General features: G+C 34.4%; 1 protein-coding gene across 5 annotated transcripts in view; it reads right to left on the minus strand.

The window, feature by feature from the left end:
* Nbea (neurobeachin) overlaps positions 1–19,631 on the minus strand; it is a 494,560-nt gene that overhangs the window by 417,668 nt on the left and 57,261 nt on the right. For all 5 annotated transcript variants that reach the window (XM_005344001.2, XM_026778835.1, XM_026778862.1 and 2 more), the window contains exons 2-8: positions 17,476–17,707; positions 14,584–14,684; positions 14,255–14,350; positions 13,589–13,710; positions 12,692–12,818; positions 8,889–9,008; positions 6,388–6,534 (exon numbers count right to left, since the gene is read on the minus strand). In XM_005344001.2, coding sequence (XP_005344058.1) covers positions 6,388–6,534; positions 8,889–9,008; positions 12,692–12,818; positions 13,589–13,710; positions 14,255–14,350; positions 14,584–14,684; positions 17,476–17,707 — 945 coding nt within the window. The remainder of the gene's footprint in view (positions 1–6,387; positions 6,535–8,888; positions 9,009–12,691; positions 12,819–13,588; positions 13,711–14,254; positions 14,351–14,583; positions 14,685–17,475; positions 17,708–19,631) is intronic.

Here is a 19,631-nt window from a genome sequence, read left to right on the forward strand (position 1 = left end):
AAAAAACTGAACAAAGACCATGAAGAACCAATCCTCCTCTAACCTGGGTGCTCACCTTATGATTTCTCTACCTCCCTAGGATTTGGACACAACTAGAAGAGAGGTGGAGATGCAGGTAAACGAGCCATCTAACTCAAAATACAGAGATGGATGATGGTCAGGGACAGAGCCATCTGGGACACTGTGCAGGCATTCTGGCTAGGGTGTGAGTAACAGAAGAAGTGGAGGAGTTTGGAAGCTGGAGACATGGTACTAGGATTTCCTTTTCAGGAGACTGGCCCCACAAAGGTCCTGTAGGCCAGATATGGCAGTGGCTAGCATCTCAAACTGACTTCTTTATTATCACCTGCCTTTCAGATGGCTACCATGAATAGGTCCCCAGAACCTCTTTGTCTAATGTAGATGCAACACTGCATATGGTATTTAACACTGATGGCATAAATCCTAATAATGGTTCCTGCAGCATTATTAGGTCCTCCTTTAAAGTACTCCTGGAATTCTGCAGGGAAGAACTGGTAGACTTCCAGTGTCCAGTCTGCAGGCCCCAGCTACTTCTTGTGTTCTTCCTCCTACGTTTTCTCTTGGCCTTAAAGATAAGCAGTTTGGCATGACTCCAGGCTCTTGGCCAACTGCCAGATGAAATGCATCAATATGGGCTGGTAGGAGCACACTTGCCTGTTCTATTTCCAGGCTGAAGCATAAGTTGGCTCTGTCCTCATACACCTGGTGAACACTGTTCAAAAGCTATCTTTGGCTGTCATTCCAGTAGTTAAGTAGGAGGAAATGTCTGACTTATTTTTCAAATTTCTCCACAAAGGTCTTGTGTTTCTTTCCCCTCACCTCATCTTCCTTCTCTGGCTTGGCACTAATCATATAATTGATGGAGTCATTATACAAATACCAAGTAAACCATTTTTACAGTTTCCTTAAGTACAAGAGCACTAAACAACAGCATATGCGTGCACCAAAGTGAACTCTCTGTGCATCTCTTCCAGCTGCTGCTCCAGTTGCACTCCTCACAAGGTGCTATGCTCCTCAAACAGCGTTGGGCCTCAGCAATCTCCAGCTTCTTCAGTTGGAGCTGGCACTCATGCATTTTGTATTTGTAGGAGCCCCATGCAAGCTATTCCATCTCTTTCTGAAATTGGTTCAAGTGTGTAACTCTCTTTAAATTTATTTTAAGAGAATTTATCACACCTAAAATATTTTTACATTAGTACTTCAGATATACTTTTTTGTCACTTTCACTTATGCTTAACATATTAGGAATACCAGCACACAAGAGAACAAAATTAACCACAAGTTAACAAAAAGTTAATCAAAGCAAGCTTAAAGAAAAAGAATAATGTTCATATCTGTATCATGTTCTAACACTGAGCCATAGTATGAAAAAGTATGATTCTGGCCCAAAAGTAGATAGTCCAACTACTATAAAAATCCATATAGATGTTACTTAGCCAATGGAAACAGATGTACTGTACAGCCCAGCTATACCATTCCTGGAACATAACTTCCCAGAGAACACCAGTTCAGTACATCACAAAGACACTTGCATGTGAGTGTTCATAAAACCCAGCTACACCATTCCTGTGATATATGTTTCCCTAGAGGACCCCAGGTCAGCACATCACAGAGACAGTTGCATGTGCGTGTTCATCACAGTTCTAGTCACAGCAGCTGTTATGACACCAAACACAGGCATTATACAACAGGATGACATATAAAATGGGTCGAAAATATGCAATGAAATTCTTTTATTTAGCCACAGAAAAGAATGAACCTGTCATTTGCAGGAAAGTGGATGTAACTAATAAAACTAATTATATTTATAAATTTAAGTCAGTTTCATAAATATAGTGTTTTTTGTCATTTGTGGTTTATACATTTTGTATAGATTAAGAAAGTCATGCTCGCGTGTGTAACATAAAAGTAGAAGTAAAGCTGCTGCAACCCACATGAACAGCTAAGAAGGCAGCTAAACACAGAGATATCCCTAATTACAGCACTGTGAGAATTTTTTCTTTGAAGATTTTTCTACAATGGTTATGTGGTTCTTAAATGGGAACTCTATTGGCGAAAATGATGTGTCACAATGGAAAAAGGTAGGAAAGTTCCCTCTTAGGGAGTGCAAAGAGATACAGGAGTAAGTGCTGTGGGACAATGGTCTTGTACCCTGTCACTTGTATTATTTTAATAAAACACTGATTGACCAGTAGCCAGGCAAGAAGTATAGGCAGGGAAACCAGAATAGGAGACTTCTGGGGAGAGGAAAGGTTCACTGTGAAGTCTTCACAGAGGAAGCTAAACACAGAAGAAGCAAGATGAGAATGCCTCACTGATAAAGGTACCAAGCCACATAGCTAACACAGACAAGAATTATGGGCTAATTTAAGATGTAAGAGTTAATAAGAAACCTGAGCTAATAAACCAACCAGTTTATAATTAATATAGACCTCTGTGTGTTTCTTTGGGATTGAACAGCTGTGGGACTGGGCTGGAAAGAAACTTCTGCCAGCAGGTAAGGGTCCAAAAATATATAAATGTTCCTGTCAGAATTTCTGGGTCTCATTTGCATCTTTTTTATATTATCTAAATTTCCTAATAAAAAAAAAACTGTCAAAGAGTTTTGCATATACAAACTGTTGAATATTAACTGTGTTTTGTTATTTCCAACTGAGAAAACTCATCTGTGCTCATGCATTTGCAATCTTCAATAACAAAGGCTAAGGTGGCTTGAGATTTTTATAACTTAGTATGATAATTTCTCATGCCATGCCCACAATTAAAGTTATTTCTTGTGTAAAGGTCAGAGTTTAATGTAGGCCCCTGATACCCTATATAAGGACACTATTCATAGAAGAAATACAATGGCTTAGGACTTCTATTAATTTTACCACTGCTTTAAAAGAGCATGCCAAGAAAGAGTCAAATGATGAATTTCCAATTCACAAAGGCATTCAAAAATGCTGGCTCCTTTCTGAGTAGAAAAAGCATGCAACACTTAGATCTCACCCTTTCCCTTATGTGCTGCCAGGAAGCTCCTACTGATTCCTAAACTGCTTACAAAAGTGATATTGGATTTATACTTTACATAATTTATCAACTTCTCACCTTTATTCATATTTTGTCATTGTACTTAATATCATTTAATTGGTGCTTAGGAAAAGTTACTTCACAGTGTGGGGAGATGGCTCATCTCATCAGTAAAGAGTACCTACTATTCTTGCAGGCTTCCTGGGTTCAATTCCCAGAACCCAAACAGCAGCTCAGAAACATCTGCAAATCCAGTTCCAAAAGACAATTCCTTCTTTGGGAGTCTATGGGCACCAGGCACACATATGGTGCATAAACATAAATGCAGATAAACACTCATATATGTGTGTGTGAATACATATACATATATGTATATATAAGTGTATAAATATATGCAAGTATTTATTTTTTAAAAAGAAAAGTGAACGCAAATATTTTATGATCAAGACAAGGAAAGAGAGAAGACTAGACACATTTTAAATAAAAAAAAAATATTAAGACCACCCCCTATGCAAACTTAACACAAGGCAGAACAAAAATTCAAATGGAGAAAAAAAATCATGAAATTTGTAGGTAAATGAATAGAACTAGGCAAAAAAAATCATTCTGAATGAGGTACCCAAGATCAAGAAAAAACAAATATGGAATGTGTTTGCTTTTATGTGGGTATTAGCTGATAAATCATTAATACTGAGGTTACAATCTGTAGAACCACAGAGGTTAGGACTATGAGAGACGGATATATCTTGTTAGGAAAGGGAAATAGAATAGTGATGGATGGGGGGACTGGAATAAAAGGATCAGTGAGAGGGAGAAAAGAACAGGAGTTAAGAGACGGAATATGGGAAGAGACAGCTAACATTAAGGACTGTTTGAAGGTAATATGGCAATCTACTACAGTAGAAGCTTACTAAAATATATACATATAAGAAGGTGATCAAAAAAAATCACCAAATAATGGGCAGAGTCCCAACTGGCCATCTCTTGTAACCAAATGAAGTTTCTAGTACCTGAACTGGTTATATCAAATTGAGTTGTTAACCAATGGGTTCTATGGAAATCCCCAAACAACTCATGCTGCTGCCAAAAGTATAGGTTGCTAGGTGGCTCTCCACAAACACCAAGGTCCCATTGCTGAGGACAATATCCACACAACTCAGTGAACATGGAGAGGTTGAACTGATGGCTACATAGAGCCTTCACCATTCCAGCATCATTAGTACTGGAAGGTTCTCTACATGCTACCAAAAAATAAATGTAAACACCAACACAGCTACAAACCAGTGAATCAACTGCAAGATATGCTAGTGCAATGGTGGCACAAAGCTTGTGAAAGTAACCAACCAATATTTGATTTGACTCAAGGCCACTCCATGAACTGCGTTATTAAACACCCAACACTGTTTGGGTGGCCACGAACCTGACACTAGATAGCCTAGGGACCTAGGGGAAAAACAAATACTAAGGTTCTTTTTAAAAAAAGAAAAGTAGCAATAAAATGTCTCCTAACAACTTTCTGCTATACTCATAAGTCAGCACTTTGTTCAGCCATCACTAGAGAAAATCCCTTTCACAGCAGATGGAAACAAATACAGAGACCCACAGTCAGATATTATGCAGAGAGTGAGAGATTTTGGAACACACAGCCCTAAATGGAATGTTTCATCAAATTCCTCCCCTCAGGATTCAGAGAACCCTGCAGAAGAGAAGGATGAAAGAGCATAAGATCCAGAGAGAATGGAGGACACTAAGAAAATAAGGTCTTCTCAATCAACATGAGCAGAGCTTACGTGAACTCAGAGACTAAAGGAGCATGCGCAGGCCTGCATGGGTCTGCACCAGGTGCTCCGCGTTTATAATATGGCTTCCAAATTAGTGTCTTTATGGGATTCCTGAGTGTGGAATCAAGTGCCCTCTCTTGGGCTCTTTTCCTTCTGTTCATCTGTCTTTGTCCAACTTTGTTGAGTTAATTATCTTTTATTTTATTTGATTATTATTCCTTAAAAGTTTTTTTTTCTTTTTTTCTCTAATGTCAGAGAGAACCTGGGAGGAGTAGAGGGACAGGAAACTATAATCAGGCTATATTACGTGAGAAATGAATCTATTTCCAATAAAAGGGGAAAAGAGAAGATTGGGGTAGAGGCGAAAAGTGGCTATACTAATACCAATTCATATCTAGGCCTAGTGAAACAAATAAAACAAAATGGACACAAGATAGCTGCATGTTATGCCACTATCACACAAAACAGCAAGACTCTTGTATGTATTTTGGTTATTAAAATCACTGGAACTAACCAGACCATTTTAAAAGAATAATTTTGTTACTTACATATCTAAAATAAAACAAAGTAATAAAACATAAATATGAATGTAAAAATGTTTTAAAAGAATATTTTAATATTTAGTACTGCTCTTTCGAAACAAACTTCCCATTAATGTAAACATCAAACTCTTTTTTAAAAAGCAACATTTTAATAAAAGACATGTGCTTCTCAAACATTATCAACTTGACTGATAATGTATATCATCTGACCTCCAAATAGTCTGAAATTATACATATCCAAATGTGATTTAAGTAATTTATACCAAGTGTACTTATTAAAAACTAATTCACAGGTATAAATGCTGAATCTTGCCTAAAAGGCATCCATTTCAAAAGGTAAACAGAAATCGGAATAATACGATAAGTCAGCATCAGTGGTTTTGTGACAAAAGCACACCTATTACCCTATTCTTTCTGACTGTAGGGACATAGGTGAATGAGTGATCTCAATGGGACACAGCATTTGACACTGCTTCTTCTTCTAAAGCTCTCTTTTTTTCCATGGCACCCCTTCCAAGATGTCATTTTTATTAAAGATTTATTTATGTATGTATTTTATTTGTACGAGTGTTCTACCTGCATGCCAAAAGAGGACATCAGATGCTGTTATAGATGGTCATAAGTCACCAAGTGGTTGCTGGGAATTGAACTTGGGATCTCTGGAAGAGCAGCCAGAGCTTTTAACCCCTATGACCTCGACAAGTCATTTTGTTTATTTGTAATATAATGTACACATTACAAAATCTGAGATTTCAGATACCACTTTAATAAGCAATATACTTTTAGAAAATAAGTTTATAAAAATTGACAACAAGAGTATGTCTTTAATATCAGAACACATTTATGAAAAATAAAAAGTTCATGAAAGAACAATAGTTAAAAGTGGCAGACAAAAAGGAGCATCACAATAAGGTTCAAAAAGTTGGGATGACACTCATAATGAACAAAGATTTTCATTAAATCTACAGTGTTACAGTATAGTATACAACAAGACCTCTGCAAGGAATTCATAATAATGTGACCATTCCTACCTTATAACCAGGTCCTAATTGATGAACTGCAAATATCTGTGCCGGGTTAAGAGCTTCACTGAACACATACACGGCCCCAAGCTGACCACAGAATACCCTATTGGCATCAGCAGTTTCTGAAGATCCAAGAAAGCACTTGTCATAGCTCTATTTTTAAAAGTCACAAGAAATGAATTGTTATTTTTTAAAGAGAGATCATTTAAGAATACACTTCTTCATTAACATAACTATGTTAAGATACCAATAATAGTGAAAGTATTGAAAAAGCTATTTCCAGGTATTTCAATAATAAAAGTCAATGAACAAGTTTTAGAGAAAATAACGTCAGTTACATAGGAGTTAAGCACACACCATCCTTCACATTCTCAGATTTGACCACTTTTTCAAATTGTAGCACTAAAGACAAAGAGTTTATAATTGAATTCATACCTCAGAAGATAAATTATAAATTGTTGACTGAAGCAAAGTTAATTTCAAATTGCTAATATTCACAGCTGATCAAATTTAGAGAGGTTAAAGTGAATCAAAAGACAGACTTTATCAAATCTTGACTATAAATCCATAGTGTTAAGGTTTTTTTTAATTTAATTTCTCCACATGGATATACTACAGTTTTTTTCTGCACTAAATGATGGAGAAAATCAGCCTCTTCGTTTATGAGTGGGGATTATACAGGAACAAATACACAATAATGTTTCAATCTGCTCACAATATCGTCCACTAAGTGATCTCCCAAATTGAAAGTATGGCACACCTACATCCTTTCAATGCCAACCACTGAAGCCAGAAACAGCAGTTACTGCCCAGTGCCCTCCCTCAAGATATCCCACACATTGATTCTAATAAGAACACCAATATTCAGCTATCAATATAGACAGAGCCACAGAGAAATCAATTAGTGGATAGACAGATCTATCAAATATGAAATCCCATTTGTGCCTCACACAATAATGAAATAAAATGTTAATGGAATACAAGAACTCATCACTAAATATTCAAATGTAATTTAAATTGAGTAAACGAAAAGTTATTACTACATAAGGAATTTGTACATGCCTAGGCTTCTCCATTTCTTGAAGAACTATCACAGCAAATTTAAAAATCTTTCGTCTTTTTTTTTGGGGGGGGGGTTGTTCTAAATACTGTCTTTTCAGTTTCAGTCAACAAAACTGCAGGGCTTTCTTTATAATATGTTAGAGACTGCATCCCCCTACAATATCAGTGTGTAGGAAGAATCATATTTCTGTGTTCTTATTTGCCTGTGGTTGCCCTATGAGTCTGTTGGGTAGTAAAACACATTTCTCCTATAAGGAAAGGCACAGGAAGGAACTTTCTAAGTTCTGAGTTTCGGGTAGCTTCTGTGTATAGTCATATTGATTTTCTCTTTGCTGATGTGTCTTAAAAAAATGTTCTTAGTGAAAATCCAGGAATCTTAGCTTCCCAATCATACAAAAACAAGATAAAGTCTACTTGGCTGGATCAGGACAACTTGTCACCCACAGATTGGAGACAATGTACACAGTACCATTCATTTAAGAGAAAACAGAACAAGAGAATACAACCTAACCCCTGCCCTCCAAGGTATTAAAATTAAAGGAGATGCAGACAAAATTTAGAAGTTTATTTTACTTGTTTTTTCTTAAAAATGAGTCATTACGACTACAACTTGGTATACTGAAAGAGTTGTGTATCACTGGCCTCAAAGATAATTTCAGCACTACAAACCACATTTCACTTTGGCCCTAAAATGCCAGGAGAAAGGGAACACCCAAGCTACAAAAATAGCAAGTGTTTTTGAGATTTCAACTCTATGTCTCCTCTATCTAGAATCAGTGTCACCTGCTCCAAGACAGACACACAAAGTGAAGCAAGTGTCTCTGTGTTTTGATGGCAAAACATCCTGAATATGACCTGTCTTCTGTTTTCACAGTCCTTTTCCCTAACAGATTCCAAGCACTGCAGTGATATTGAGGTCTCTTTGTGTTTGTTTTTTGTGTTTGTTCATTTGTTTGGGTTTTTTAATTTTGAGACAGTGTTTCTCTGTCTGTCCTGGAACTCTGACTGTTCTGGAACTCACTTTGTAGACTAGACTAGTCTCAAACTCAAGAGACACAGCTGCCTCTGACTCCTGAGTGCTGGGATTAAAGGTATGTACCACCATACCTAGCCAAATTGAAGTTTTTACAGTATAAACTTGGGAAGCTTTTTGCCCTGGGTCAGATGGCAAGCCCAGGCCTATGTTTGCATATGAGATACCTATATGACCCCAAGATACCATATAATCTCATCATATCTTTAATTTTTTAAAATATCATTAAATCATGTGTCTGAAACAACTGCATACTATATTTAAAAGTTAAATATAAATTACATTAATTAAAAATTAAATATAAATTAATAAAACCTTTCAAACAGAAATTTGCGTTTTCTACAAAATAGTCATTACTTATATTACAATAGGAGAACATATTGTAAAATACATTTAAGAAATTTAGACTTACATCATTTGTGTTAACATGCCAAGCCATGTCACCATAGGATACCAGCTGGCCATTAACGTAACAACGGATCTCACTGTTCCTCCATCGATTGTAGATGTGGACAATGCTGATCATGTACCACTGCAATACAACAACTAAGATGTCAAATGTCACATGCAGTTACTACTGTCTAAAATATAGTCACAGCCTTTGCACTTCCCTACAAGAGGTCTCAAGAAGTTTGCATCTCATGGCCCTTTCTCCCATTTCTTATGCCCCTCATGAAAGAAAAGGCCAGGGAACTCCCAACCCCCAACACTGACAGATAGAAAAAGAAGTGACTGCTTATGAACTGAAGGAAAGGCACACAGCATTTGAAGGCAATCACAGAAAAATCACTATGAGTGAATACACTTCATATGTAATGCTCAGGATGAAAAAAAAATGCTCAATGAAAAAGGGGAAATAATGTTGAGAGCCTTCATGAAACTTTCCTCAGTTTAGATATCACAGCATCTGTAGCAAAGTGACCTTTTGCTTTCTGCACAATGGTTTATACCTAAATATCATGGGGAAAAATGAGATTATATCATAATAGTTTAGAAAAATAACTGGCAATAGTGCTGAAGTATAGCTGCCAGGCAAGTGTGGATGCCAATAAGCCTACAAAGCTTCGAAAAGGAAACCATCAGAGCCTGAATTAAGAAGACGAATACACTGAGTCAGAAAACTAGGAGTTTTCAATAGTTTCACTTAAATGGATTGATAATATTAACTTATTTAATAAAATATGATGATCAGTTCTAGAGTTTTGAAACAAACAGAATTTATTTTGGATCATAAGTACAATACTTAAGATATATGAATACATGAATGTATAAATTAATGACTAAGTTAATCTCAGTTAAGTTATATTTATTTTTCTGTTTCTTGAGATGATCAAAATGTAGTAGATACAATTGCGTTTTCACCATTTCAAAGAACCCCAATGTTTGACATATTTTTATGTTAAAAACAGTAACAGAGTAGAGAAGCATACTGACACTAATCATATATACTGTGACCTATATTCAATTTTGAGATTCAAAAACTGGTACACAAAAGTGTACAACATGAAATAAGAAAAAGTACATATACTGATACTAAGAATTCCTGAGGTTATATATTACAACTAAAGAAAATAGATAAGTAAAAATGTAACACATTTATTTACACAAATATCACTAGAAGCCATGCACTGACCACTTTTTACAAATGAGGTAACATGCTAATAGTTACACTAATTTTCACAGGGTCAAACACCTCTTAAGTGGTGCTTCTGGGTGCACGTCTTTTTAGGAATGGTCAGGAATCCACTCACTGTGGTATAGTTTTCCCTTATTGAAGTATAATAAGAATGTAACTACCACAACTCCTGGAAAATTAAGAAAGAAAAAAAATAGATGATTTTTCTATAATAACAATAAAGCCAAAGAATTATAATTGTGATTTTCAATTTTGAGATTTATTAGAATATTTGCAAAAAAAAATTGAAGCTGAATCAATCCCTGGGACCTACTCCTCCCAAAAGCCTTTGCCATCCCTGTATTTAAAATCCTAAAAGAAATAGGAGTGTGTTTTCATAAGCAAACAGGGAAAAAAATAAAATGTGAACAAATGGATTGAACTGCTTTTACTTCACTAATAACAATTCCACCTGCTTGTTTGTTTTTAACTTCTACCTGATTTTTGGTATTGTTATACTTTATTATAAAACTTTCTTATAATTTCCATTAAGGATCTGGGTGGATGGAAAGGGGAAAGGATCAGGTAGGAGTTGGAAAAGGGAAAACCATGATCAGAATATATTATGTGAAAAATGTATTTTAAATAAAAAAGGAAACTACAGTATTTGTCAAAAATATATATTTCTCTCTGAACATAGCGGACAATGAGGACTACTGAGAACTCAAGAACAATGGCAATGGGTTTCTGATCCTACTGCACGCACTGGCTTTGTGGGAGCCTAGGCAGTTTGGATGCTCAACTTGCTAGACCTGGATGGAGGTGGGGGTTCCTTGGACTTCCCACAGGACAGGGAACCCTGACTGCTTTTCAGGCTGAGGGGGGGGGGACTTAATTGGGGCAGGGGGAGGGAAATGGGAGGCGGTGGCGGGGAAGAGACAGAAATCTTTAATAAATAAATAAATTTTAAAAAAATATATATTTCTAACATTTGCAATTCTAATAATCTTTATTTATATCCAGATCAGTGGTTCTCAACCTTCTTAATGCCACGACTCTTTAACATACCTCCTCATGCTGTTACTTCATTGTTACTTCATAACTATAACTTTGCTACTGTTGTGACCTATATTGTAAATATCTGATAAGCAGGACATCTGATAAACAGCCCCCACAAGTTGAGGAGCACTGACCTAGACTGATGGCACTTATGTCTTTAGAAAGCAAAAGCTCTTTTTATTTAAGTATTTTTTCTTGTGTCTCCATGTGTGTCAGTGTGAAGGTGTTAGATCCACTGGAACTGGAGTTAAAGACAGTTGTGAGCTGTCACTGTATGTATTGGGAGTTGAACCTGGGTTCTCTGGGAGAAAAATAAGTACTCTTAATCTTTGAGCCATTTCTCTAGATTAAGTGTTATTTTTATATAGCTACCCAATTTATTGGTATTCTACTGAATTCAGTACTCTGACAGTCATTTGAGAGAATAAAAATGAATCCATAACAGATTTTAATCAAAACACTCACTAAATGGGCATATAAGTGAATGACGAAGATTTGAAAAGAATAATTATTAAAAGAGTGGCATTAATTATATCTGAAAATAATAGATATCAAAAAAGATAGGAAGGGGTACAGCTCTTTGATACAGTGCTGCCTAGCATGTATGAATCTCCTTGGTTGAATCCCCAGTGAGGAGAGGAGGGAAAAAGGGAGAGGAGGGAATGAACCCAGAAAAAGATGACACCGAATTGTTACAAGGTAGAACAATCTGAGAGGATGTGATATAAAACCTGACAACTGTCTGAACAAGTAAACCTAATTCATTCTGATTATAAAACACATGGACAAAATGTTTATTTTGTAGTTATTGAAAAGTAAATCATTAGCTTAAGCAAATTAATATCAACAAGAAGATGTCTACTATTACTGTATAAAATAGTTTAAAAAGAAACAAATCAAGATGAAGAGAAAGCAATGTGAAAAAGATAAGTAGCAAATAATGAAATTTCAAAAGGAAATAGAAGTATTCTTAAAGACATAATACATAGTACTAGAAAAGTAATCAAAAGAAGATGAAGAACATGCCCCAGTTATTATGATGACAGACATCTAAACCAGAAGATGTCAACACATATGTGAATGTGGACCTGGAGAGAGGGAACTCAGTGTTTTTTGTTCTGAGGTTTGAGAGTGAAAAGGCACCCAAGTGGAAACATCTCACAATAGTGAGAAGACAAGCAAGAGAGCAATGAAGAATAAGAGTACAAACAATTATGAAACTGAATAAAAATCCCAGTTTTTTAAAAAGAAAAACAAAGTTCTGTCCACTGTCACGGTCACATGCCTAGGTCCTACAGGTATGGTATTCAGTAAATATTCAGCAAGTTCTTCCTGGAAGAATTAGATCAGACTCAGCAAATGAATAAGCGTTGAGAGAAATCACACATAAAGGTAAGAAGAAATCACAGGAAAGAAAAGAGAAAGCAGTGAAAGGCAGGAGTAAAGTTAAACAACATTACAGAAGTCAAAGCAACAAAGTCCTGAGACAAGGCGAATGACAACTGACATGATGTCCAAGGGAAGCATCCTCTCTGCCCTACCTTGCGTGGTTGGAAATCATACTTCACACAGTGCTGGAAACCTTTGCCTTTGGACTTCAGAGATGTGACTATCAAACAGTTGCCAACAAAATGAGCAGAGTAACCAACTCCTTTGCTAGTACGAAAACTGTATTAATACAAGAATATAAAAACTCTGATTAAAAGAAATATACCAACACCTACTAAAACCTTACACAATGAAACTTAATTCTCTGTATAGTCATAGTTAACACATTGGCCAAATAGAAATTTTAAAAAACATAAGGTTTATAAGTAAGTAAAAAATTAAGGAATTTAACTCAGGAATAATAGACCATGAAAACTTTTTATACTTAAATGTAAAATATCATAGACATAAAACAAATTAATGATCAAGGTGTCTGCTGGAAAGACTTCATCTACTGTGAAGGACCATTTCCACTTAGCCATTCAAAACTCACTTCAACATAGTTCATGTTGTTAATAACAACTTGGTCTCAAGTTTTCAATGTTTATTAAAAGATCTTACGAAAAAAGCCAATTTTGTAATTATGTGAGTAAACAAATAAGTATGTGTATTTCAGTCTAAGTAAGAATATGAATACTAAACAATCTTATTTAGATTTCTTTCCTGGCTATTATTATTTTAGCCCCTAAGTCTACTTGTCGAAAAGAAAGACAGAGTAAACAAACTCTAGTGGGAATTGGTGTCTTAGCTACTACATCTGATACTAGATGATCCCTCTAACAGATTTATCTTTGTTTCTTATACTGTAATGGAAGAGAAAATAAAAAAGACACTTACCTAGAATTGACAGTAAATAAATAAATATTAACTATATGGGTTTTACAGTAATATTTAATTTCAATATTCAAATTCATAAAAACAAAAGTCCTATAATTAAACATATTACTTACCAATAAAGATAAGGTTTATCCTTATCAACATTAATGTTATTTAATGGATCCATACGAAACCAAGTGTTGAGAGTGAAGCCATTCTGATAAGGCCACTTTGCAATAGGAGGCAATGCAATTGCCTACAAGATAATGAAGCAAGGTAAATTATCAGTTAATGAAATACAAAGTCAGTACAATCAAACTTCCCTTCTCCAAACCCCGCCTTTAATTCCAATAATATAGACACATTTGACTACTGACATTCCTCAGAATTTTCTGATTCAGATTCTCTATGCTAGTTTTTGTATGACTTCATTTTGTTAATGCAGCTGGAATAGTTACAGCCGGGAAAACCTGCCCTGGAGAGTGTTAATGGAGTCAGGGACAAACTCTAAAGCACTGGAAGCCAAACATAACAAGTAAACAGGGCACACATGATGCATATTCACAATCCCTGCCTCAGGAAAGCCGAAGCAGGAAAACTGTGAGGTAGATGCCAGAATTACATAGCAAGATTGTCTCCAACCCCATCCCACAACAACAACAACAAAAGAACCACAGACACATACAATATGATTTTATTTTCATTCATAGGACAATCTAGAAAGGACAAACTAATAGAACACCAAATAAACTCAAATAACAGAAAAATAGGTAAAAATAAATACATGTGTTTAAACTTACCGCAGCACTACACCCAGGAAAATTGAAGAATGTATCAGGACCATGTCTTTGTGGCATCTGATTAAGAACTGACAATAATTTTACTGCATGCCTTGGCTAAGAAAACAATAAAAGAAACAATAGTTGTACAAAGTTAACAATAATACCTAATAGAACACTTTTAATCAATGGACTATTGAGAAAATTGTATTGAAAAGATTTACTAAATGGTTTAAGAAGGAAACAGTTATCATTATCAGTTCAAATACATGGCTCTCCAGGGACAATCTGTTCAACAGTAATTATTAATGTACTGATATTGAAGACTCGTCCCTCTGACCACAGCTTACCCAGATTCCACTTTCTCCTCGAAGCATGCTGAATAAAAGCTTCAATTCCTTGACAGTGATGCTGTAGCTGGCAAGAACCCCCAGCATATCAACCAGAAGATCTGCAGAGGAGAATAAAGTTATTCTGCACTCTAGGCATGAGCACATCTGGCAAGTAACTATATTTTGAAAGGGGCAGAGAGTTACCAAATGTTACTTCTATTTTAAAAAAAATCTAATATACCTAAGTGTCCTCATGAATGCTGCTTCGGATTCATGATGCAGACAGAGAGATTTGTTACAAGTAGGAAAAGGAAGGTAAAAATATTTAAAGGTACCAAGACAGCATTGAACAATGGCTATTTTAAAACTGGCAGCTGACCAACAAAACATGGTAGTGAACCATTTACCTCTAGGTTAATTTATTTACAATTTTAGGAATTTACTCAACATGAAGGACTATTCCAAATGCTTTATATGTACAAATATCAGAAAGCCTCAAATAAGACTTGAGTATTTAAATATCATCATCTCATTTTAAAATTGAGCAAATTATAATACAGACTATAACTTAGTCACACTGCCCAAAAATGCATGTCCAGCAAATAGCAAAGTCAGCATTCAAACCCAGATAATTATGAATTCTCTCACTTTCACTCACTAATCTACAACTAGATCTAATTTAAACACAATGCTACTGATTTTCATTATGCTAATGTAATATTTATGAATCTGTAACAGACAAGTCAACAAATAATGAGAAAAATCAATCTTGTATCTGATAACTTTCCCTACATATTATGATTAATACTTCTCTCAATATCCTTTGTAAAAAATTAATCAACTAAATATTGATACATCTCACATTCTAAAGTGCATATATCATATGCAAGTTAATAAAAATACACACATATAAATACATACATATAAAAGTTATCAACAATTGATATTAGAAAGTAAATTAGAAAATAAAATTCATATTGTCAAATACACAAATTAATGACTGGAATTTGAAAAACTAAAATATATATTCAAAATTAAATATGGTTATCTTCAACAATAAATAATTCATTATTTTTTAATTACCAGCACAATATGTAAACAATCTCTATGGTAAAATTTTGACAGTGTGTATGCCATTTTTGAGAGATATTTAAATGAAGCAAAATATCTCATTATTTAAATAATTAAACTGTATAAAAATGTTAGTGCATAAAATTAGGCTTGTTTCTAAGAGAAAAGTCTATATAAAAATCAAAAATCTTAAAAGCTGGAACTTTTCAGCTAAAATAGTTATCACTAGCAATTTCCTAAATGATTACAAAAATACTTTGGAAAAATATCAACTTTATATTTATAATAATCAGGATAAAGGAGACAAAATTTGTGGTAAGTTACTTTTTAAATTTTTTTATATAATATACATTTTGTAGATGACCCATAACTAAGCAGTTCAATTTAATTTTATTATGGCAGACAATTTTGCAACCACAAAAATTTTAAAGAGGAAAAAATTACTACTGCTATAAAAGTTTTTATCAATTTACTACAAATATTTAACCACATTTTAGTGTTAAGTTAAATTGTTAACTTAAGAGTGTCTCTATAAACTTCACATACCACAGCACTCAAAGAAGACACTCATCTATTAACAGTATGCTGATACTCATTCAAATTTTCAGTAAAGTATTCAAATTTTAATTTCTCTATTTTAACTAGTTAAGCAGCATGTTTGTTTTTGTGCTTTTCCAAAACATTCATTCCCATTTTTCATATTCCATATGTGAAACCATTAAAAACTTCTCTTTGTCTTAACTATTTGTAAGAGCTAAATATATTACTGTACAGTCAAATTAGCACTTTGGGAATTATAGAATTATTTTTATATCAGAATATATGCTTAACATCTATTTCTTTTTAAACAAACAAACCAAAACAAAACAAAGCCCGTTTTTTCAAACTCTACTTATGTTCTAGAGATAACTGCTGCTGTGGGGTTGTCAGCCAAACATTTCTTCTGAAACACATTTAACTACAGAGGAGACTCACCTGCAGAAAGCTAAGAGTTGGCCGGAAAAAAAAAATCCAAGATTTCAAGAGTATTATTTCAAATAATATAATAAGCAAAATAAACCCATTTTATATACATTTTATATTCTATTTCACAATATGTACTTTTAGTGATAGGGTGAGGCTCACATATTTGAATACTTGCCCTCCAGTTGGTAGAATTGCTTGGAAAGGAGTGGAGGCATGGCCTTGTTAGAAGAGGTGTGTCAGTTGGGGTCATAGTGTGTCTCCCCCCGCCTCTAACTTGCAAATCAAGTTAGGAGCTCTCAGTTGTTCCTACTGCCTTATCTTTGCTCTCCCATCATGGACTCTAACCTTCTAAAACTGTAAGTTCAATAAAACATTTTTTTTTCATTAGCTGCCTTAGTTGCGGTGTCTTAGCACAACAATAAGAACTCAAGGCTAAGTTTAACAGAGAAGTGTCCTCCAAAAATATGAAGGCAAAAATAGATATATCCTGCTGATTCTTCAGGTTCCAGGTGCAGCAGTCTGGAAAGCCATAGAGCTGCAGTAACTTGGTTAATGGCTCTGACCTACATATTGTGGTATTTTAAATACCGCTTATTTTTTTGAAAATCTTCTATTATACTTAATTCTTCATAGTGCTAAGGCTTTAATAAAACTTAGGGGAGAAATCTAGTAATTATGTTTACCTAGTACAATTCTCTTTTCTCTTCTAGTCTGTACATTTCCATTAGCATAAAAGGCAATTTGTCCATATGTTACTATTTATTTCTTTTAAATCAAGGCAGTTTCTACATATGTTTTCACTGTAAAATATAAAGTAGTACATGAAAGCTTATAACTATTTAAATCTTAATTTTCTGTCAAGCCATGCCATACCTGCAATCATGTCATCTACAGCACTCATTTTCAGCAATACTTGCTCAATCAGTCCCACTTCTGTGCTGGTCTGTAAATTCCGGACACTTTTTCGTAAGATGGCTGTAAACATGCTCCATATTTCTGCTTGACATGTTACATCACAGTGCTCCAAAAGCTCAGTCATGCATGTTATGCTCTCAGCATCCTGGATAATAAAGTTCATCTCCAAATCAAATTCCCCACCAACCAGCTGAAAATAAATAGGAAAAATAGAAAAAAAAGTAAGTAAAAATGACATGGAAGGTTATTTACAACATTAACATAGGAATAATACCAAATCATCAAATATCAAGGAAGTATGGAGACTAAAAATTTTCTAAGCCATCTTGCATAAAGCCAATTTTGACCAAAGTTTAAGAGTTACAGATATAAGAAATGAAACAGCCAAACAAGTCTCATTTTTGCAGAGACAAGAAAATTTACTTTCAAATCTAGAGAAACACAGAAACTACAGCAAATAATTACAGGGTAAGATTCAGGAAAAATTCCCATTTAAAAATATCAGAAATGATCCAGTATCTAAAGATAGATATTAAGACAAAAGTCGTTTTCATTTTTTATTACTGAAGTTATAGGTGGAAAAAGCAATGTAATAAAAAATAGCTTTGTTCAATTTCAACATAGAAAATGAAGAAATATAAAATTAACAAAAGGACAACTTACAGTAAGTGTTGAAACATTTAAAGAATAATTTTTACAAAGAAATATGTAAGGCTTTACAATCTTCTAAGCCATAAAATTAAAAAAGGAGAAAGTTAATTTACTGTCAACATTATAACTTGTGGCAAATGATTCAAAAATACTACTGTTCCCATCAACATGCTAATTTAAAGACCATTACTAGCCCCACTAAATGCACAGTAACAGATGAACACACAGAATAAAATTCTATAATGGGCTTCCTCTTTGTTGATCAAATCACATGATTAATATCTGTGGTAATAATAAAATAAGGATGGCCCTCATAGGTGGCACTATTTGAAAGGATTAGGAGGTGTGGCCTTGTTGGAGGAAGTATGTCACTAGGCATGGGCTCTGAGATTTCAAAAACGCAAGCCAGGTCCAGCAATTCTCTTTTTCTGATGTCTATAGATCTAAATGTAGAACTCTCAAGCTATTTCTCCAGTCCTATGTCTGCCTGTGTGTCACCATGCTTCCTACCATGATGACAAAGAACTAAATCTCTGATACTGTGAACAAGCCCCAATTAAAGCTTTCCTTTATAAGATTTGTGTGGTCATGGTGTCACTTCACAGAAATATAACACTAACTAAGACAATAATACTCAACTGAAAGCATTATTTTTACTAAACAATGATAACCTGGCTATGCTTTTAGTCTACAGAATGAAATATTTAGAAAAAAATATTTTTTAAAACCTGATATATTTGAAAATATTCATTTGTTCATTCAATAAGCATTTTATGTATTAACTGTTTTAAGAACTATTATATACTTTTGACAAGAAAAGTTTCACACACTAACAGTGGTAAGTTCCAGAAAGAGGTGATTACATGTAGTCTCTCTTATTCAAAACCAGCAAGACTATAAAATACATAAAGCATAAAGGCTGGCTTAAAATAAGGGTTACTGTAAAGTGAAAACAAAGGAAATCAAGGTTAGGAACAGACAGAAAATAAAACTCAATTTAAAAAAAAAAGCAACTCATTTTGTAAAACTCAAATTAAGAATTCATTTCTTACAACTGAAAGGCACCCCAAATCTAGATAAACAGCGATAACGAAGCAAATGATAACAGCACCAAAATCTCACCTAGCATGGCATCAGTACTACTTATGTCTTCTAAGAGTCTATTATCATCTTTACTTTAGACACAAAGAATCTCAGGCAAAGAATTAAATAACTTGAAGATAGTCATAACATAGGAGAGAGCTCCAGGTCCAACCGAAAGACTTTCTTTATAAGAATTTGTATAAACCATAAAATCTCATTTAGGACTATTCTACATCATAAAATTAAACATATTTCTCAGAAGCATCACCTTTCATGATAGCCACAAATAGCATAAAATATCTTGGGGTAACTCTGACCAAGGAAGTGAAAGATCTATTTGATAAGAACTTTAAGTCTTTGAAGAAAGAAATTGAAGAGGA

This window comes from Microtus ochrogaster, chromosome 1 (genome assembly GCF_000317375.1).
Source record: "Microtus ochrogaster isolate Prairie Vole_2 chromosome 1, MicOch1.0, whole genome shotgun sequence".
In the NCBI taxonomy this organism is placed as follows: Eukaryota; Metazoa; Chordata; class Mammalia; order Rodentia; family Cricetidae; genus Microtus; species Microtus ochrogaster.